This window comes from Nannospalax galili, unplaced genomic scaffold, assembly GCF_000622305.1.
Source record: "Nannospalax galili isolate Female #2095 unplaced genomic scaffold, S.galili_v1.0 scaffold522, whole genome shotgun sequence".
In the NCBI taxonomy this organism is placed as follows: Eukaryota; Metazoa; Chordata; class Mammalia; order Rodentia; family Spalacidae; genus Nannospalax; species Nannospalax galili.
This window is the reverse complement of record NW_008348874.1, coordinates 814611-837175: the sequence shown is the minus strand read 5'-3', so window position 1 is coordinate 837175 and position 22565 is coordinate 814611. Positions and strand designations below refer to the sequence as shown.

The following is a 22565-nucleotide window of genomic DNA, read 5'->3' as shown; positions in this document are numbered from 1 at the left end:
TACTTGTGAAACAAAATAAAAACTGCTATCCATCCAAATTTACTGTAATAAAGAAAACCTTTAAATTTTCTAGTTTTCAGAATATTTAACCAAGTACTAAACCTATATTTGATATCTTAAAATATACTATACAGCCTAGCATAAAATTAACAGGCTCTAGAACAGGTGGGTAACAATTTTATTTTCCTTAATGCGTACCAGAATCTAAATTGCATCTTGCCTTCATTTGAAATCCAGCAACTCGGTTATGGTAAACTGACTTTACAGGAAGTTTATCTTAATACTTATGAACTCCTCTCCCCTGTGTATGATGATATTTGGGGAATATATTTTCTGGGGAGAACATATGGTGAACCAATCTTTCAGGTTACCTGTTCTGACCCTGAGTTTGCATCAGGGGAAGAAAATATGCTTCCAATTACAATTGTCCTATGGGGAAACTATTCTTTATGAATTCGGGGTGAAGATAGCTGAGGAGTCTGGTCTATGTCTGACAGCTGGTGCAAAGCACCTCGAATCAATAAAACTCTTACTAATTCTATCCTAAGTATTTGTGATTGGTTCGTATGGACATGATTCTTTAAAAATACTTCCAAACCTGTAAATTTGGAGGCTTATAATACAGGTTATTGCCACGAAAAATGGTTACTATCCCTAAAATGGTCTATGTACTAACAAATAGTGTCAAAGAAATAAAGAATCTCACACCGGAAATTTGTGCATTAAGGATCATAAAGAAGTTAAAAGATATAATTTCTTTCCCTAAGTAATGTTTCTAGAAAATAAAACATAGACTTTGACTTAAGGCTATGTAGAGCAGGGAAGAGATGAGCTCTCAAGTGCTTGAATTCACTTTCAACTATGATCAAGCCATCTACAAACCACTCCCTTCTAGACTAAACTCTGCAGGGTGTTAAGTCTACAAACTGTCCTGCAGAGTTAAGTAAAATCTGCCTATAGGGTTATTTGCCTGGCCTTGCCTTTCTCTTCTCCAAGAGCAGTCCTTAAGATTCTTCTGTATTTTGTCTGTCATTCAGTCCCAACAAGACATCACACAACCCTGTTCACTAGTCCCTCTTTCATTCTTTATCTTTTGTTTGTCTCTATACTCTTATTTTTTTCTGTAGCATGTTTTACAATTTTATTATTTATTATGGTGACAGGCCTGGAGCCTGGTCAACCTAGCTGGCATCACTCCCTTGAAGAAGACCAATGACTTTCCCTCACCCAGCAGTGCTCAACTGCCAATAGTTCTTCAGTAAGGCTGGGGCTTCTTACTTATCTCCTCAGTTCTATGCTGGGTTTTTGTCTGGTTTGAGTCTGCATGGATGTTGTGCGTGCTGTCACCATTGCTGTAAGTTCATAGGAGCAAGTTCTCAGAAGCCTAGAGAACTCTATTTCCTTGTGGTCACCCACCATTTCTGGCTCTTGCAATCTTTCCATCCCCTCTTCCACACTGATCCTTGAGCTTTGGGAGGCAGAAGTTTGACATAGGTGTCCTATTCAGGGATAGGCGCTCTGTAGTGTCTTGTTCTCTGCACATTGACCAGCTGTGGGTTTCTGTGATAATCACCATCTGCTGTATAAGGAAACTTATCTGACCGTGCTCATAACCACCATTGCCACAAGTTCACATGTGCAAGCTTCCAGTGGCCCAGAAGCCTCCACTTTCCTGTGTTTGTGCACCATCCCTGGCTCTTGCAATCTTTCTGCCCCCTCTTCCACAATGGTCCCTGAGCCTTGAGTGGATGATATTAATATTGTAGTCTTGTACTGGGACACAAATTCTGCAGTCTCTTATTCTCTGCACTTTGGCTAGTTGTGGATTTCTACAGGAAGCTTCTCTGGTTAAAGTTGAAAAATGCATTAATATTCTCTCTGTTTCTTGTTCCCCTGTGTCTGTGAGTCATAGGTGTAGATGTTCTATTGTAGATGTGTCACTTAGGGCCGGGCATCTCACGGACATATTTTCTCTGTTTGACCATTTGTGGAACTTGGTAATAGTCTCTCCTTTCTCTTCTTTTTATCTTTTAAGTCCCAAGGAGTCGTATACTGTGAAGTATTTCTTAATGATGTCACACCACCTGGCAAGGTCAGTTCCTAGTGGGATACATATTTTTTATTGAATGAAAGAATCCATAGGCAGAGGAAATGACTGATACGTTTCAGGCAATGATCACATTATAAATAGGTTTGAGATTCTAAATGCAACTAATTGTTCTGACTCTATGATAAAAATTGCCTCTATTTATCACTTTTGACATACTTGGTTCACCAGGATCTGGTCTCATACACTTCTACACAAAGAATTACAGTTTTGTTTGGAGACCAAATTCTCGAATTGTATACTAAGTATGGTACTGTGGTCCAGCTCTACTTAGGGTTCCTTTTGAAGTCATAAGTTCCTGATAAAAAGATAGATGTAGTAAGGTTGTTTATGTCATTTCTATCTTTGAATGTAAACAGAAACTTTGAAGTGTAGTAACTACCTCAGGCCCATGAGGAAAACATGTAATGATGAATCTTAACCTTCTTCCAAGTTCTCCAAGATGGTGAAGCAAAGATGGATGTGTTATTAGTCATATGAAAATGAGGGACTTGAATTTCTTAAATATTGATCTTTCTGGTAAGGTGAGGCATCCAGCCATCAGGAACCAAAAATGGGATGAGTGAAAATAAATAAACAACAAAAATTTAGAGATGAACAAGGGGATATTACAATAGACACCAATGAAATCCAGACAGTTGTAAGTACATATTTCTAAGACCTTTATTCCACAAAATTAGAAACTGTAATAAAATGGATGACTTTCTTAGTATATATGACAGCAAGATTAAATCACAGAACAGATTAAAAAATGAACAATTTCACACAAACAAGACTGAATCAGCAATTAAAAAAAATTGATCAAGCCAAAATGAATTTACCACAGAATTCTAGCAGACCATTAAGGATGATCTCAAATTATGATGCTTCTCAAATTATTCCATAAAATAGAAGACAAAAGAATGCTTCTAAATTACTTTACAAAGATAGCATTACACTATATTACACTGGCACTAAAACAAGATGAAGATATAATTTTAAAAAAAAAGAAAAAGAAAATGATAGATTCTATACCAATCTCCCTGGTGAGCATAGATGCAAAAATTCTCACAAAATGTTTGCAATTCAACTTGGAAAACACATCTAAAAGCTCATACACCATGATAAAGTAAGCTTCACATCAAAGATGCAGGGATGTTGCAACATACATAAATCAACAAATGTTATACAGTACAAAAACAGATTCAAGAAAAAAAATCCACATGATCATCTCATTAGATGCAGAACAGGATTTTAACAAATCCAACATACCTTCATAAGACAAGTCCTGGAGAAACTAGGGGTATAGTAGACACGTCTCAGTACAATGAAGGCAATATATAACAAGCCCATAGCCAACATTATGCTTAGAGAAAAATGACAAGCATGTTTCATAAAATCAAGAACAAGTCAAGAATGACCCCTGTTTCCACTCTGGCATTATAGTTCTTGAAGTCATAGGTAGAGCAATAAGACAAGTGAAGGAGAATTAGGAGGTTACAGACAGGAAAGGAAGAGGTCAAAGTACCCTTATTTGCAAAATATATGATTCTATCCATAAAAGACTCGAGAGACTACAGTGGAAAACTTCTACAGCTGATAAATATATTCATCAAAGTAGCAGGCTATAAAATTAACACACACAAAAATATGTAGGTTCCTATATACCTACAAAAATATACTAAAAGTCAAACTATGCAAATAATCCTATACACAATACTTTTTTAAAAGTATCTTGGAGTAAATCTAACCAGGGAACTGCAAGAGCTTTAGATGTAAATTTTAGAAATCTGAAAAAGAAGTTGAAGGGGATACCAAAAACTAGAAAGATGTTCATGGATTGTTAGGATTAATATTGTAGAAATGTCCATCCTACCTATAGCAATCTACAGATTCATTGCAAGCCCCATCACAATTCTTTGTAGAAGTTTAAAAATCAGTCTCAAAATTTATTCAGAAACACAAAAGACCATGGATAGCCTAAGCAATCCTGAACAATAAAACAAGGCTGTATGTATCACCATTTCTGATTTCGAGTTATACCAAAGAGCTATTGCTATACAGCATGGCACTGACATAAGAGCAGGTACTTTGATCAATAGAATGGAATTGAAATCCAGCCATAAGGCTATGGCTCTACAGCCACCTGATTTTTCACAAAGAACAAAGTGCACATTGGAGAATGGTAGTATCCTCAACAAATGAACGGGACAAATTGGATAGCTACACATAGAAGAATGGACCAAAGTCCTTATCTCTCACCCTGCAAAACGCTCAACACCGAATGGATCAAGGATTGCCACATAAGACTTGATACCTTGATTCTGGTAGAGGAAAAAGTAGGAAATACACTTTAACTTATAGGTATGAGAAAGGACTTTCTGAATATAAATATAAATAGTATAGGAATTAAGACCATCAATAAAGTAAAGAGGCAGCACAGAGAATGGTAAAAAAGTCCTTATCAGCTATACACCTACTAGAGGGTTACTATCTAGAATATACAAAGAACAACAGCAGGACTGAAGGGATGGCTCCTTGGTTAAGAGCACTGACTGCTCTTCCAGAGGACCTAGGTTTGATTCCCAACAACCATATGGTGGTTAACAATCATCCATAACCCCCAGTTCCAAGGGATCCGATGCCCTCTTCTGACATCCATGGGTGTTGCATGATATGGGTACACTTACATACAGGCAGGGGATACACTCATACACATAAAAATAAATAAAAGTTTTTGTCTTTTTTTTAAAGACAGGGTCTCCCTGTAGCCCCAGCTGGCCTGGAATTTGTTATGTAGGCCAGGCTGGCTTCGAACTCACAAAGACCTGCCTGCTTTTGCCTCCTAAGTGCTAGAATTAAAGGCATGTGCCACCATATCCAGTAAATAAAAATATTTTTAAAAACACAAAGAATAACAACTACACTGTCCTAGTTTGTTTCTTCACTGCTGTGACAAAATACTCTGACCAATACCAACTTGGGGAGGAAGGGGTTTATTCAGCTTATAGCTCCTAGGTTGCTGTTCATCAGGGAGCCCAAAGTAGGAACTCAGGGCAGGAACCTGAAAGCAGGAACTGGAATACAGGCCATGGAGGAATGCTGCTTATTGGTTTGATCCCCTGGCCCCTGCTCGGCCTGCTTTCTTATGCAACACAGGCCCACCTGCCCACGGGTGGCATCACCCCCAGTGGGCTGGGCCCTCCCACATCATTCATCAAGAAGATGCCCCTCAGACATGGCCACAGGCCAGTCCAATAGAGGCAATCCCCCAATTGAGACTCCTTCAACCCAGCTGTGTCAGGTTGACACTAAAGCTATCCAGCACACACAGCAATAAAACAGAAAAATCAATTACGAAATGGAACGTGGAAATAATCAGAAACTTCTCAAAAGAAGAAATAAAAATGGCAGAAAGATTTTTTTAATGTTCAATATCCTCAGTCACCAGAAATGCAAATAAAACTGCTTTGAGATTTCATCTTATGACAGTCAGAATAGCTATGATCAAATAAAAACAAATGAGAACCAATGCCGACATAGATATGGGGAAAGCAGAACTTTGAGTACCCCGTTGGTAGAGGTACAAACCAGTGCTGCTGCAATGGAAATCAGTATGCAGCATCCTCGGAAAGCTAGAAATAGATCTGCATTATGGTACGGCTATGCCATTCCTTGGCACACACTCAAAGGACTATATATTTTAAGCAGAGGATGTTTGCTCATTCATTTTTATTGCTGCTCTATTCACATTGACTAGGAAATAGAAACAGCTTTTGATGTCTGTAACCTGATGAATAGATAATGAAAATGTGGCAAATATCATTCAACTGTGAAGAAAATAAAATTAAAAAATGGACAAAAAAATGGAAATAATAATCCTGAGTGTGGTAACCTAGCCCCAGAAAAGCTCTCATATGTGCGCTCTTATATGTGTATACTAGCTTTTAATGTTTAGATATGTATATTTAAATTTGAGACTGATAGACATTAGAAAAGTATTAAGGGGACATTGGTGATGGTGCAGGGACTTTCCAGGGAGGGTAGATAGAATGAAAGTGGGATGAAGGGACAGTGGGAAATAATGAAGGAAGAATTGTCAAGTGGAGTAGAGAATGGCAGGGAAGAGGAAAGAGTATTGAGAGGGATAAGATCCCTAAAATCTTCAGAAAAGCCATATGGAAACTTACTACTACAAAATCTTTCTAAAATATAGACATATATGTATGTAGAAACAGTTCAAATGGTGTTACCCCATAATGGGGGTAAAACGCCTCCCCCAAATACAATAGGCTTTGAAATAAAAATCCCAGTGGCAAGTATGGGTTACTCCTGTTTGAATTATTAGTTACTTGGGCTGCAAAGATCTCAAATGTTATTGGCTATTGCCTATGCTCTTTGTTACTCTCCAGAAGCTGATGGTAAGACCCTGCTGCTGGAAGTCACACATTGGGCCATAGAACACATAGAAATCAGTCTAATACTATATCTGGAAGCTCTGTCCCTACTGGATAGTTTTCATAGTGCTCAAAGACACTCTGCATGCTACCAGGAGCGAAAAGTAATCAACACTCTTACCCAGCTGTTTACCCAGCAAGCTACAACAGTGAGTGGTCTGGCAAGATATGCCCACTTGTGCAATGAATATTATGGGAGTAACCAACCACTTTCTGATTGGATTTAAGGCCTGCTCCACAAGATGGAATTTATATGTATGACACTGTTAACAGGGCCAAGCACCCAATGCGAGACAGGTAGTAGGCACTAGGGCAGAACCTACTTCTTATTCTGCTAAATGGACATAGTATTAAACTGTCTCCTGAGTAATTATTTTTATTTTTATACCCATAGATTAGTACATCTCTCAACTCTCATGAGAGAAGCTTTTTCTTCAATAGATGCAGATTAACAGAGACCCACAGCTGGTCAATGTGCAGATAATAAGAAACTAAGGGAGTGCTCAGCCCTAAATCTGACATCTTTATCACATCCGTCCTCCAAAGGTTCAGGGATCGTCACTGAACAGCAGGCAGGAAGAATGTAAGAGTCAGAGATAGTGAATGACTACAGGAAAACACTGTTTTCTGGACATGACAGAGCAATTGCACACATGAACTCACAGTGTTCAGTATGTGACAGCATACAGAAGATACGCCAGTATGGAGGAAGGATGGTTCATGAAGTCCCACTCTTGGCTGTGGAGCTATTGGTAACTGATGGCTGCTGAGAGGACAGTCATTTTTCTTCAGATTGTGGCCCACAAAAGGCTATAGATGCTCCAGCAGACAGCCCTACACCCATGTACATGCTGGCTGCACTAAGTGGAATCAGTGGGTGTTAAAAAAGAGGACATGAAATTGGAAAGGGGCAGTGTTGTAGTGGATGGAGGAGGAACTGGAGGAAAGGGAACTGGAGATTGATTTGATCAAAACATATTATATGCATGTATGAAATTCTCAAACACTAAAAAGCAAATTAAATGCTAAAAAAACTATGCCTTGAAATTCTAGATAATTATTTTCATATTATTATTTATTATTCAAGAAATTATTTTAGAAGTATATAATTTATCCTTTTGAAACACCTAGAAAATAGAAATTATGGCTTCTATCAGTGTGATGCTATTTTCAAAACTAACTGAACGTCCTTTGACAAAAATTGAGTGGGTAACCTATAAATAAGGACTAAGTATCATGTGTTAACAACATTAGCAAAGCCTAAATAGGCAGTATTGTCAATACTATCTTTGCTAACAATAGCAGCAAAATATAAAAATCAACTCAATAGTAAAACAGATTTTTTTGTGCAAAAAGAAGTCAATACAATTCCATTTTTGTAAGATTATGTCACTGACGTGAGTGCATGACATTCCTAGATGATAAGTTCAAAGGTCAATCTTTCCTGCACTAATTAAGAAAAACCTAATGGTAATAGCTTACAGAATCCAGTGGTTCGAAGAACAGTTTCTAGTTGTGTGAATGGTAAAAGCATCTATTGAGGACGCAGCAGAAGACTAAGCATTTCAGAGTCTGCTTGAACAGCATCTTTCACCCATTTGTATGAAAATCACTGCAGGGTTAACATCTGCCCCCACTGCTGCTGCTGTTTATCACACAGTCTTCCCTTTCCTTCATGCTGCATAACTCTAGTTTGAACTCCTCTGATTCTTACCATCTTTGACTTTTACAGTCAACAGCAATTAAGATATACTGGTTTTTGTTTAAAGGAAGGTCTACAGATATATTTTTCTGTGATAAGTAAACAACATAGAGGCTCCTGCAAAAAAAATAGCCAGCTGTTGGCATTCCATTGCTTCATCTCACCACACATGTATAATATGAATTTTGTGACTGATTCTGGATAAACTTCATATGGGTGAAAGTCCCTGGAAGAGAAGAAAATGTTTTCCTGTAATGCCATGGGTCTCTCAGAATGTTTGCAGACCATCCGGCCAACAATCTAATATATAAGACTTTCATCACAGGCAACTCTGAAAATCTTCTGGCTGGAAGACATTTTTAGGTATCATACAATGCAAGATATTGGTACAATTATCTGGAACAAGTGGTTTACCTTACTAGTGACAGGACTAGCTAGAGAAAGGAAGTTTAGATGAAATAGTACTAAGAAACTTTTAAGATACTTTCTCTCAATTTTTAGCATAGCCTTTTCATAGGACACATAAGCTTGACATGATGGCTCATGTTAAGGAAAAAAAAATCATATTATCACTTACTTTGTTTGTTGTTGTGTCCGAATACCTCACAAGAAACAATTTAAAGAAGGAAGGGTTTGTTTGACCTTACAGTTCCAGGAGGATACAGTGCCTCCTGGAGAGGAAGGCATAACAACAGGAACAAGAGACACCTGGTCACATTATATCAGCAGTTAGGAAGCAGACAGAACAAGAATGGGGGCCAGATTGTAAAACCTAAGGCTCACTCAATGAGATCCACAGATTCAAGTGAAGATTCATGTCCTACCGGTTCCAACACCTCCTCGGGAGAGCCATCAGCTGAGGACCAAGTGTTCAAATATCTGAGCCTATGGGAGACATTTCACATTGAAATCACAACATTCTACCCCTTATTCAAACAGGTTCATGGCCATTTTATGATGCAAATGCATTCATTTCAACTTCAAAATTCTCCTAGCCTTTAACAATCCCAACACTGCTCAAAGGACAAAGTCCCTTTTAAGACTCAAGGAAATCCCTTGACTCCCTGCAAAATCAAAATACAAATTACATACTTCCAACATGAAATAGAGAGTAAACATTCCTGTTCCAAAAGGGAGACGGAGTCCTAGCGGACTAAAGTAAGGGGAAAACCAAGCAGGACAAATGCCAAGTCCAGCAGCTCTTCACGGGCAGTTTGGGCTCATGATTGGATTATCTTGACTGAAAATTATTTATATAACCCTGCCTGTCAAGTTCTGCTGCTTACAACATACACGGTTTCTTCCTTGAGCCAGTTCCACTCTGTCTTCAAACTTTCTGGGCCATGGTTCTGGCACCTCACACATCCTGGAAATCTCCTTTGTATTTAGGATTCACCTTCACAGCTTATACATTGACCTCTCAGGGACTCTTTGAAGAGACTCTGTCCCTACCACATATACGGTGGCCTCCATGTCTCTCCGAACCTGCAGAGCAAAGCTCCATGACCTCTCAATCTTGTGTCTTCCACACTTGTAAAACCAGTACGATGTGCTTGATGTTTCAAAGTTCTGCTGTCGAACTTGGAATGAAGACTGCATCCTTGGATCATAGCTGTAGAGGCTTCTGTATGCTTTGGTTGTTGAACCTGCAAAATCACTTTCCTAGGCAGTTGGAAGATTCAGAGATCCCTTTTGGGACATTCTTACTTTATGTTTCCTTCTTTCCGATAAATTTGCATTTCTTCCAAGCTGGAGCTTTTGGTGGATAGGGTCTTTCCAGTTCTCATTAAGAGAGTGAGGTTTTCTCTCTAGCAATCACAGATGTTCTGTGATCTCCACTTTCTTTGTCCATATCTTTAAACTTCTTCACACAATTTTTTCATTGTTTTGTTATCTTTTTTAATCTCTCTCCCTCTCTGTAGATTTGAATAAGAATACTGATAAATAGCCACATAAAAACTATCCTGCCTTGAAATTTCCCTGACCAAATATCTTAGTTCATTATTTTAAATTCAGTCTCAACCAAATTCTCAGGAAATAGGCAGAATGCAGCCAGATTCTTTGCCAAAATACAATGTTATTGACCAGTTCCTAAAGGAACCATTGTTCCCCTCTGCAACCTCATTAGGGATACCTTTCTGGTCTGTATGGCTCTCAGCCGTCTTGTTTTCCAAACTCCCATCAGAACAACCCACTAAGCTCTAATTGCAATATTTGAGGGCTTTTTCTAATCCAAAGTTCCAAATTCTTCCATATTCCTTCAACAGAGTAGTTCCAAAATCCAAAGAATCTCATGGGCAAGTTTATCACAGCAAAAGCCACATTTCCTGGTACCAGTTTTCTGGTTTTCTTACTTTTCTCCTTGATTTGACCAAACAACCAACAAGAGGCAATTTAAGGGAGGAAGAGGTTATTCGGTCTTATAGTTCAAGGTAATCATTGATCACAACAGGGAAGATATTGCAGCAAGTGGAGATGGCATGTCAGGAGGAACAGAGGGCCAACTGGTCACTATACATCTATACTCAGGAAACAGAAAGAGATAACAGAAGTAGAGTCTGGCTAAAAACCTCAAGGCCTCTCGCCAATGTGACCCTCTTCCTCCAGCAATACTTCATGACCTAAGGTTTCCACCACCTTCCCAAAGAACTTTACCAGCTGGGGACCAAGTGTTCAAGTACATGAGTCTATGGAGGATATTTCACATTCAAACCGCAGTTAATACATTCAATCAATACATTGCATGGCAATTTCTTCTGAATGGAAACATTCCCTCTAGGAAGGAGGTAGAAAGGCTCATGAGACTCAGAAAGTAAACAAACATCACAAGTCTGGGAAAGCTGAAACTTACACGATTCAGAAGGTTATGAAGGCAGCTGACAGGGAAGGAGACTCTGACTAGCCCAGCCACCTAGAGCTGATTCTCAGACCTGCTGAGCTACCTGCAAGCCATGCACAGAACTCCAGGGTTGCAGTTCTCCTGAGCATCACTGGTACTGGGTTGGGCTATGCAGAGATGCAGCTGCATTTGAGTTGTCCCTGTTCCTGTAAGTAACCCCAATAAACTCTTTGGTTCACTAAGTCCAATTTGGCAAAATCATTACTTACTTTGGTCTTTTCTGGGATCCCTATCTGGGGTCAGTAGATGTGTGTGTGTGTGTGTGTGTGTGTGTGTGTGTGTGTGTGTGTGTACCATGTCTTCCCAGAAAAAGTCTCAGAGATCATCACACAACTATGTGATAGAGCCATGCAGAGCATGAAAACAACAGAAGCCAGTGCAGCTCCTGAGCCCACCAAATAAGAGCTGGCGCTTCATCTGACAATGAATATCAAAGTCCACCTGTTCACTTGTCCATCTGCCCAAAATATAAGTTTCCCAGAGTTCATGAAATTTCTGACTTTAGGTGATATAAATATAGAAACTGAACTTACGCTTATAACAATTTTAATCAATGAAAATCCATTAAATTCCTAAGGCAAATTACACTCACATAAATGCAGAAAAGATTACCTTAGGATGCAGAGCTCCATGATGTCGTATCATAATGAAAGCATGCCAATTGAAAACTATATCATTGAGGACTTGATGATGAGTTGTCTTTTGGGGAAACATGGCAGCTCTTTTTTACAACACAGCTCTTACAGGAAACAGAATGGATGGTCTCTTATGAATACCTCTCTGGGTGTTAACAACTCATATTGGAGTACCAAGTTCCATGCTATGATTGGGCCTTGTGAATGAGTAATAAAAGTGATGATATTTAATATTTATTGATCAGTTACTAAATGCCAGGCACTTTGCCAAACACACTAGTATCATTTCATGAAATTCCCCCAATAGCTTTATGAATGAGGACTATTGCTATTTATGTTTTCAGGTGAAGGAAGTGAAGTTTAAAGGCATTAGATAAATTAAACAAGGCTGTATAGACATTAATAAACAGAACCAAGACTCAGCTCAAGTTGCTTGTCTCCAGAGTCTCAGATCAGGTGGTTCCAGAGAAACCTCACAAACAACAGAAGTCCATTAAGCCTCCTCTCTCATGGCAACAAGGCTGCTTGTTGATCCTTCCTTCAGCTGACATTATTTTTATCTTCTTTGTGGCTATCCACCTACCTATTCAATTTTAGTTACACTTACAATGAGCTTGATGGATATTTGTTATAGAAACATGATGGAATTTGTTTTAGAGCCAAGTTTTTTTTTTATTTTTATTTTTTAAATCCTGAAGATAAGCCTGTACACATGATTCTTACACCTTAAAAGCTGGGCCAAGATAGTCAAGAGGGAAAATGCAGCAGAGAACATTGGTATCTCTTTCTTGTATTCTTCCTCTTAGCCTCTAAACTCTGTTCTTGCTGGAAATGTGGGATGATATGGTTGTTTAAATTATATATATGAATATTAGGTCAAAATGATTTTTTGTTTTGTGGCCATAGGCCATGCATAAAACTGAGTATGGTCAGTTTTTCTCGTAAGATAATCACAAGTACTGCCAACTGCAAATTATTTTTTTAGATGGCAATTCACCCTCCAGTAGTGATTCTTAAGCTTTAGGGTTCCTCAAAATTATCTGAAAAGTCTATCAACATCAAGATCATTAGGCCTCCTAGTAGATCTAGGCTGTGGCCTGAAGATTTGCATATCTACTTAAACTATTTTGCATTCTAATGTGCTACTCTATTATTTTCCCTAGTTTAGGGAAAATACTACTCATTCAGAATTTGGCTTCTGTGAGCTGATTCCCAGGTCATCCAGTTGTTCTGAAGTAAGCTCCTGGAAAGAACACACCATGTTACTCATGCTGCTGGTGCTGGGTCATACTTCAGAAACCACTGCCCAGGAAGGGAGAGTTTCTACTAAAGCTACACATGAACACTTCCTAAATTCACAGTTTTTAAATGATGGCACTTGAAGCTTCATTCCAGACAGAGACACTGAAGCAGAATCTTGGGGCTGACACGTAACACCTGTGTTTTTCACTCCCCTTTCCATCCTCTACTGATGAATCTGATGTGCAATCCAGAATGGGAACACAGAATAAATTTACTTGTGCACTAGCAGCGGAAAACGAAAAGTTACATTTATCCTGAAACTTGATTTTGAAATGTCCTTAACTGAAAACTGTTGGAGAAATGTTGAACTGATGAAGGCAAGATATCAAATTATTATGACACTTCTGTATATCTTAATCACACTGATGACAAATGGCAGAAAGCCTGACTTTTCCTTAATAATATGAACAGTAGATACTTGAATAAATGCTACAGTTCAAGGTCCTTGGAAAAGAAGAGACGAAACACAGAGCATTTGTTTGCAACTGGCCTGGCAGAAATGCAAATATTTCGGAGCTGTCTCAATGTGACTATCAGATCAGTAAAACAATGGAAGCCAAGAAATGGCAATTGTTCTACGAATCTTATGCTTGGAAAGGACAAGGCCCCAGCCAGAGGGGAGCTTGTCTCTGGGATGGAGAGTTCATGTTCTAACAAGCTGTCAGACTGGATGAGGCTGACGCTCAGATAACTACCAAATGAACAAGTAAGTTTAAAAGATGTAATAAAAATTTAGCAAATTGATGTGGGAAAAAACTGAAGATTTACCTTAGACCACATTGTCTAAGAAGACCCTGGAAAGAGGAGAAATTAATGCAGAATTATGAAGGATAAGGTAGCAAAACATCATAAGTAGAGAAAGTAACTGGGATAAAGAACCCATGTCACAAGCACAGACTGGAGTCTGCAGGCTGGAGTTTCTGGGTTCCTGTGCCTCTTAACAACAAAATGTACAGAGATACTTGTATAGTTATAGGAAAGAAGATTGTTTATTAAAAGAGAAATACAGAGGAGCTTAAAAGTGTGCCAGACCTGGCTTGAGTCCTGGTTGCAGGAGAGCAAAAGAGGGGGCGGGGCAGGGCTATGTGACGTTTTATGGGCCACTAGCATAGTACTTGTCTCTCCCAAGTTCTTATGACTTGGGCTATGTTTTTTTCTGAGCATGCTCCCATGATTGAATTAAGAGTTTCCAGTCTTTGCTCTAATGGCACTTTTCATGCTACCTCCTGGAATCAGTTCCTCCCGGTTCCCTCTTCTACCTTATTTGAAGGGCGGAGGGAGGACTTAGGCTAGACTATAATGCTTGAGGGGGAAACTGGTACAAAGTCTTTTGACATAATGCTTCTGATGACTAATAGACACCAAAGAGATCTGAAATAGCTTAAAGGAGTATGTACTTCTCCAACTTAACATGTAAGGATCTTATTAAAGAGAACGCTGTGATGCAGTACATATACATTTCGCAGAAAGAACCATGATGACTAGGATTCTGCAGCGCCTGGACTGCATGATGAGCAGCAAACTTGTAGGCAATTGTATATTGTGAGTCTTAAAGACATAGGAGAAAGCAAACGAGGATGCCAAAAATCAGGTTACGTGAAAAAGAGTGAGCCAGGGAGGTAGTAGGAACAGGAAGGAAGTGCGATGATATTGGGGGGTATTCCTCTCATTAATAAAATAATTTAGTAACTGTCACATGGCTGGGAAGGGCACATCAGTAAGGAAGCCTAGAAATGTTGATGGAGCACAAAGTGACAAGGAGAACATACTTTAAAAAAATATAAAGAAAAAACAGAAAGGTTATGTTTTTCTGAAGAATTTTCTGAAGAAAAGCAAGCAGATTTAAGAAGCTATGTGACTGTGACCGGGTATGCAATCATGCTAAGGGAGATGATTCTAGGCATAAAGTCTTCAGATGAACCTGCCTTCCTAGAGGGGGTCCTTTGACCAGAGGATTGACCAAGTACAGCTGGAATGTTAGGTCTCCACCTAGGCCAGAGTTTCCATTCCCATGACCAGTAGTTTCCTCTTAATGGGCAGTAACAATTTAATGAATGGAAAACAAAAAGTACTTGAAGCGAGTGGGAATGTGTCACTGGCTGTGTGGTTAAGTGTGGAGGGAGGTTAGCTATGAGGATTTAGATTTATTTCCTAATAGCTACATGAAACCTTCAAAAGGGCAAATTAACTTCTAATGCCGATCTGGTCATTTAATGACCTCTTCTCCACGTAAAGTTCTTAAAATACTATCATCCTTCATGATCCCTCACTGTAGAGCAATCACTAATGCCTGAAGACCTCACTTTTCACTGCCTTGAAACAAAATACAGAACAAGTAGGAGGAACAACTACTTGCATGTACTTGTCTGCGGTATTCAAGTTAAAAACCACCCCCATTTTCACCTTTCCTTCTGTCTCAGAGCACTTGGACACAGGCCGCTTGGAATTATTACCTCACCTCTCTCCTTTCTCACCACAGCATGGATTTCCATCAGACTTTCTTCCGTGATTATTCCCAGGTGCCTAGTGTTCTATTTGGTCTCTCCTCCTGGCCTAGTCCCATGAGAATGGTTTTGGAATGGCCGTGTATTGACACTATATTCAGTGAAACGTGAGGGAAAATTGGGAACCGGGTGAGAAGACGGTCTGCTGATAAGAAAGACATGGGAAAAGACAAAAGCCCTGCATCCACTGTGTAATGTATGGACTATGAGGCCTGCAAGTACTACAAACTCACCCTTCGGGAGCTGCATCTGATAGTGAACCAGCTCCTTAGGCAGGAAGAATGGGAAAATGGGATGAATCTATTTACTTGCAGAATATATGAAACTGCTAAGTTGAACAATGTTGGAAAAGCAACATTTCTGAATATTTGTCACATAAAATAATTTTTTAATTACTGCTTTGGTTTAATTTTTTATCTATAGTTTAAAATATCATACCTGATCACCTTATCACAGTATTGTCTTTCTGTCAGATATTCAACTGAGAAAATTCAATTGTCTCACCTACCTCTCTCCTCTCCCTTTTCTTCTGAACTCTGTCTTTCTCACACTCCTTCTGCCCCATTTCTGTACAGTGCTTCCCTTCCTCCTTCACTTATCACTGTGCCCTTCCTCTTTGTCCTGAAGCTATTCTTTTAACTTCCGGCCTACGTCATTCAAGTGCAAAACCCATATCTTCTGTTCACATAAACAAAATGATCATAGACATTTATTGGAAACCTTCCCATGTTGATTATTTATTTATTTTTTTGGTCTTTTTGAGACAGGGTCTCCCTGTAGCCCCAGCTGTCCTAGAACTCACTATGTAGACCAGGTTGGCCTTGAACTCACAGAGATCCACCTGCCTCTGCCTCCCGAGTGCTGGGATTAAAGGCGTGTGCCACCATGCCTGGCCATGTTGATTATTTTAATTCAGATTCAATCCTTGTTTTCCCTTATTTACAATTGTGATAGGACTTATATTTGTGAATTATTTACTCAATGTAAACAGTCCTTTGACTCATCTTGAGAGCCAATCATTTAGAAGATATAGTATGCAACTATATAAAGATTAAGAACCTTTTAAGTGTAACAAAGAAAGTTTTAAATAAATTTTATAGTTATCAGAATTTTAAAAATATAAACAGAACATTGAATTGTCCTAGAAAATTATAATCAGATTAAATGTTTGCCTTGTAAATTTCTTTTAAAAATATATTTTAATGGTTTTCAAAAATTATTTTATGTGTTTGATTGTATGGCCTGCATGTAAGTGCACCTCTGTCATGCAGTGCTCACAAAGGTAGAAGAGGGCATCAAATCCCCGGAACTGTAGTTATAGACAATTGTTAACTGCCATGTGGGTGCTGGGAACTGAACCCAGATCCTCTGCAACAGCAGTCAATGAGCCATCTCTCTAGCCCATACTTTCTAAATTTCATGAATGCAAAATTTATAAAGTTTCTGTTTTTCAGAAAGTTTAGCTGTTTCTGCTGGTTTGTTTGTGGGATTGAGAGATGAAAGCCAGGTTCTTGCATATCCTAGGTAAGTGCTCATTAGCTATGTCTCCAGCCAGAAACCGTGGAACATTCTTAAAATGCTTGTCTGTCATAGGTCAGCAATACATATATATGATAAAATGTAGTTCGATTTCCAGAACACAGACAAGTTATTTTCTTGACTTAAGCATAGATATGAGGAAAGATTGTTTTGATTTGTATATCAATAAAAGTTATATTTTTGCCATTTTTTTAAACTCTTCTACCAAGGCTAAACTTTGTATCGAAATACGTCCAGGCAGACTGTGTCTGTTTTGCCTGCAGTAATAGCAAGTTCTCTTGGTAGCTGAAGTATAGCATTGGGAGGATTCTTCCTACGGACTTCGACAGTTCAGATAGGGAAAGGAATACCAAAACATGTGCTTCCTTACGTCAAATGTGATTAGGTTGAATCACAGTACTCAACTGATAGACTGATGTGAGGTTTACATTTCCTTGGTCGTTGGAAGAATTTATGAGTTTAATTTCAAATAAACAATGCTTTGCCTCTCACTGTTTTTATGACCAGTTTGCATAAACAGTTGCTTTCCCAAATATCTCAAAATTAAGTACTCCAAATCTCCGAGAGAAAAATCAATCTCCTCAGAAAATGGAGGGATGTACTGTGTGAAACACACTTGGTTTGTGTGCCTACCATGCCCCAGGCAGGACACATGTTGAGGGAGATATGACTGAAGCAGATCCACCACCAGCTACAATTGTGCTGCGTCATCTCCATCCATATTCCCACCTGAACTCCAAACACAGAATAGCTTTCAGTCCTCACAAGCATGTTCTTACAGCACCAAATGTGAACCCAGTAGAAGCTGACAAGTTGGATTCTTGCATGGAAACCCATGTTTCCTTTTTTAACCTATTCTTATGGTATACCTTTAAAGCTAACTTGGTTCTAATCAATATTCCTCTTATTTTTTTGTTTCAATGGTTTTGTTATTTTTTAGAAAATCTGTGGTACTTTCATTTATTAATGTATGTTAAAAAGATGGCTATCCACTATCATTGGAGAATGTTATATCAATGACAGCATTAGTGTTTCAGATCCACAATAATACAACCCCCATATGATTTTCATACCTTTCAGAAATGTTCATTTCTTGACAGCCCCCTGCTCTTCCTCTTATATCAATTTTTGCTATCCTTGGAAATGTTTCTTAGCATGACAGGCAAAACTTCTGCCACTTCAATTTTAAAATAACCATCTAAAGTCAACAAAAGATAAACTGATCTATAATCAGAATACCATGAGTCAATGTAAGTAGAATTTTCATAAGCTAAAAAGTTATCAGTATTCTTAAAATCACAACAGAATTTCGTTGGACAATTCAGAGTGAATTATATATTATAGAAATAGGTTGTAGGACAGTATTAACTTATTATCATTACTGTAACTTAGACATCAGGACAAAAATTATGCCTTACAATTTCTCTATATTTGACTAATATCATGTTGGTTTTTGCTACAGATGATAAAAAGTATGGTACAGCAAACTGGTTGCATGTAACAAACACGGGAGGTCAAGATGTGTTTTCAGGATATGGCATACTGCCATTGACCACAACCACTTGGCGCATAATAAAGTCATTGCAATAGTTAACAGATGTTAGACATACATGAAATAAAGAAGCTCTATTACTAAAAATTATGTAGACTCAGATGAAAATTTGGCTCTTGGTCTGTAACTTAACTGACTTGGCAAATGGAAAAAAGTAGAATGCACAGTACGGACACACACTCTGTCTTGTGTTAGAGCTCAGGAACCACTGACAATATGTGCCCTGTGGTAAGCCAGCTTGATGAAGTAGTAACACAGCTCTTGATACTTAGGAAAATATGAAGTCAATTCTAATGTCTACTCAATTAAAAAGTTATTTCTATAACAGCAAATGAGTATGCTTTCCCACATTCAATAGGGGGCCTACAAGTGTTACTACTCATTCTCAGCTTACAGTTCTCCTAGTGACCGGTATCACTTTCCGTTCACTTCATAGTTGATCCAGTTATGACCTTATTCAAAGTAGTTTTTCTTTCCCTGCTCCTTTTTATTGATTCACATTTCTGAATGAGCTGGCATTAATAGTTTTGAGATGAATTAGGGCTGAAATGAATCTTCTCAAGCTTAAGTCATAAATCTGTTCAAGTTAAGCTTTGAAGGAGGCTTGTGCAACTTTGGAGTTTGTAGTTTTATTCAGAACTTTGCAAATAAAGTCACCAGCTTCCATCACTTTGTAGAGATTCACGCCCTGGTAAGGAAAAGAAAGGATGTAAGAAGGGATGGGAAATTAGAGTAGAAAAGGACAAACAAATTCTTCTTATTTTATTGGCAGTTGATTAACCATTTAAAATTATGAGATACTGTTTTGTTCATTATCAATTCAGGGGCTACATTTTCTTTCATGACCCATATACCAGTGTTTTGGATTTTCTACTTTATGAAATCATATTCAAAAACATAGACTAGACATATCTGAATCTGAATAACTCAAGACAGTCTCTAATGTCTAAGAAATGCAATCATAGATTTGAAAACAGTCCATAAAAGGTCAGTAAAGACACAATCAAGTGATAGTGGCTTGGAGAAGTTTACGTTAGGAACTAGATGAGAGAAAAATAATGCCTTTATCACATATAAAACAACAAGATGGGTAAATTCATATGGATTACAGAAAACATGAGAAGGCATTTGATTTGTTTTGTTTTGGTTTGGTTTGGTTTGTTTACCGTACGCAAAATTGGTATTGTGATATTATATTGAAGAGATAACCACAAGAAGATCAAATTAACTAATATTTAATACACATCTGAACCTTCTTTCCTTGAGAATTTGGAATGTCTAAAAGTATAAATGATATTAACCAAGGCTTAGGGAAATCCATAGAGAGAAGATCCACAATTGGTACGAAGACCAAGTTCAGGGCATGCTCCTCATCTGCAGACCTTGGAGTAACGACAGTGCTCTGTCCAGCTCTCTTTCTACGACTGAGGAGGCATGTCAATTGAAGGATCAACCACAGGTTTGTCTGCATGGAGTGTGTCATGAGTTCCTGTGTTCTCCTTCAACATGACCTAGAAACCATGAGAGCTAACAATGAAAAATAATCTTCTTTGCTATGAAATAGTTTTTAATGTTTATTGAACTCTGACTTTCTCCTAAAGTGGAGAAGTATTACTGTTTAAAAGCTTTAATAACAGTGGTTGTTTTTTTTAATTATTTATTATTTTAATTTTATGTGTACGAGTATACTACCTTCATGTCTGTAAGTGCACCCATGTCATGTAATGCTCAGAAGAAGGCGTCCGGATTCCCCTAGGACTGGAGTTACAGACAGTTGTTAGCTGCCATGTGGTTGCTGGGAATCAAACCCAGGTCCTCTATAAGAGCAGCCAGTGCTCTTAACCACTGAGCCATCTCTCTGGCCCCAGCAGTGATAGTTTTCAAAATTCTCTCTAGAAATGTGTTAGAGAACTGTTTTTGTACTTCCAATTTTAATAACAAAGAAAATATTTTGAAAAAATGATATTTTAAAATAATTTTATTCTTTCTTTTACATTATGAGTATGTTTTCAGAATAGGAGCATTCTCTTTGAACTGGGAATTTTTTTGTCATGGAGCATCTGAGTATACATTTCAGTTTAAAGCCCCAACCCAGTGATATTTAACTAGCTTCACATGTCTTCCATTTTATAATTAGATCGAGCCAGGGTTTGATGAAATATTTTAATCATTAATGCTCCTCTTTTTCTTTCTTTTTAAAAATATTTTATTATTATTTTTATTTTATGTGTATGAGTGAATTGCCTGCATGTAGGTAAGTGCACCCTTGTCCTACAATGCCCATGTACGTCAGAGGAGGTGGTCAGATCCCCTGGAACTGGAGTTATGGACAGTTGTTAGCTGTCATGTAGGTGCTCGGATTTGAACCCGGGTCTTCTGCAAGAACAACCAGTGTTTGTAACTGCTGAGCCATCTCTCCAGCTTCCTTTTTTTCTTTCCAAGAATTCCATTTATAACAATTATGTATGGAAGGTATGATATTATCTCAAATATACGAATTTTGTTTTACTTTCCTCTATAATTTTAATTAAATGATGTGATTATGAAAAACACTAATCTTAAATCATTTATCAAGTGTCTAGAAAGTAATATGGTAGGTTATGAAGTTTCATGTAGAATATATTGTTTTGTCTTCATGAAACTTATGTACATGTAGATAATTAAAATTTCATAAATATAGTTCTCTACTGGGGCTGGAGAGATGGCTCAGTGATTAAGAGTCCTGGCTACAAGAATGCCATGGCTCATATGGAAAGTGATGAGCAAACTTACCATGTCACACATTTATATGTTTTGTGATAGACAAGGTATACAAAGTCCAGTTTATATGCTACAGCAAGCCATGTTTTGGAGGAAATAAAAAGTCACTGGTAGGTGCTTAAGCAGAAGCATAGCAGGTTCATACTTGTGTTGCAGAGAAAATCTCTGGTAGTAAGAAGGATGAATTCAAAGGCGAGCCTGAAGCACAAGGAGTGTTGGACAAACACTCAGGAAAGAGATAAAGCCGTGATGTAGTCATAGCAAGGGAAATATGCAAGGACCGAAAAACTAAAATATTTCAGAAGTCAAATTAGTGGTTCCTGGGAATTAACTGGGGCTGTGGTCCATAGTGACTATGGAGCTCCTGTGGAGCTCCTCTGCATAATAATCCTCCTTGAACTGAGAAATAATTTTTTTCTTGTGTTTTTTTAATATTTTTTTTTATTTTTTAAGAAGAAGCATTTCATTACATCTTTAACATTCTCAATAACAGTTTCCAGAGCAAAGGCACATCTCATTCAAAAGTGGCTATAAAATTTTTAGGTTTGCTGTTGAACCTAATAACTACATACTTAGAAGAAGCATTTCATTACAACATTGACATATTCAATAACAATTTCCAGAGCTAAGATGCCTCTTTCAAAATTGGCTGTAAAATTTTAGATTTACAGTTGAATTAATACAGTTATACAATATTGGATTTAGTATAAACCTTATAAGACATAAAATTAAATGAGGTTTTAACCTTTAAAAAAGATCTCTATTTCATTACTAAAATATGCCGTTTAATACAGAAAACTTCATTTTTAATGCAATTAACACTAAGGTGCTTGCATGTGCACTTCCAATCTCTGCATATCTGATTATCACTAGTCACAGTCGGATACTTTCTGAGCTCCTTGGCATCTGAGCATGGATATAAAGTCATCAGGTAGATTTCAATGGTAAAGTTTTTCACATATAATAATTATTAATGAATAAATTTTTATGCTTTGAAGAATTATTATTTAAACTTTTTTTTAATTTTTAATAACTACATGGTTAGAAGCATTTCACTACAGCTTTAACATATTCAGTAACACACTCCAGAGGAAGAGTACATCTCTTTCACAAGTGGCTGCAAGTTTCT

General features: G+C 37.9%; 1 protein-coding gene across 2 annotated transcripts in view; it reads right to left on the bottom strand.

Annotated features, from left to right (window-relative positions):
- Positions 1-18478: 18478 nt before the first annotated feature.
- The window catches only part of Hmgcll1 (3-hydroxymethyl-3-methylglutaryl-CoA lyase like 1), a 228034-nt gene continuing 223947 nt past the window's right edge, over positions 18479-22565 (bottom strand). For both annotated transcript variants that reach the window (XM_008846121.1, XM_008846122.1), the window contains one exon: positions 18479-19364. In XM_008846121.1, the coding sequence (XP_008844343.1) occupies positions 19263-19364 (102 nt within the window). In that variant the 3' untranslated portion in view covers positions 18479-19262. The remainder of the gene's footprint in view (positions 19365-22565) is intronic.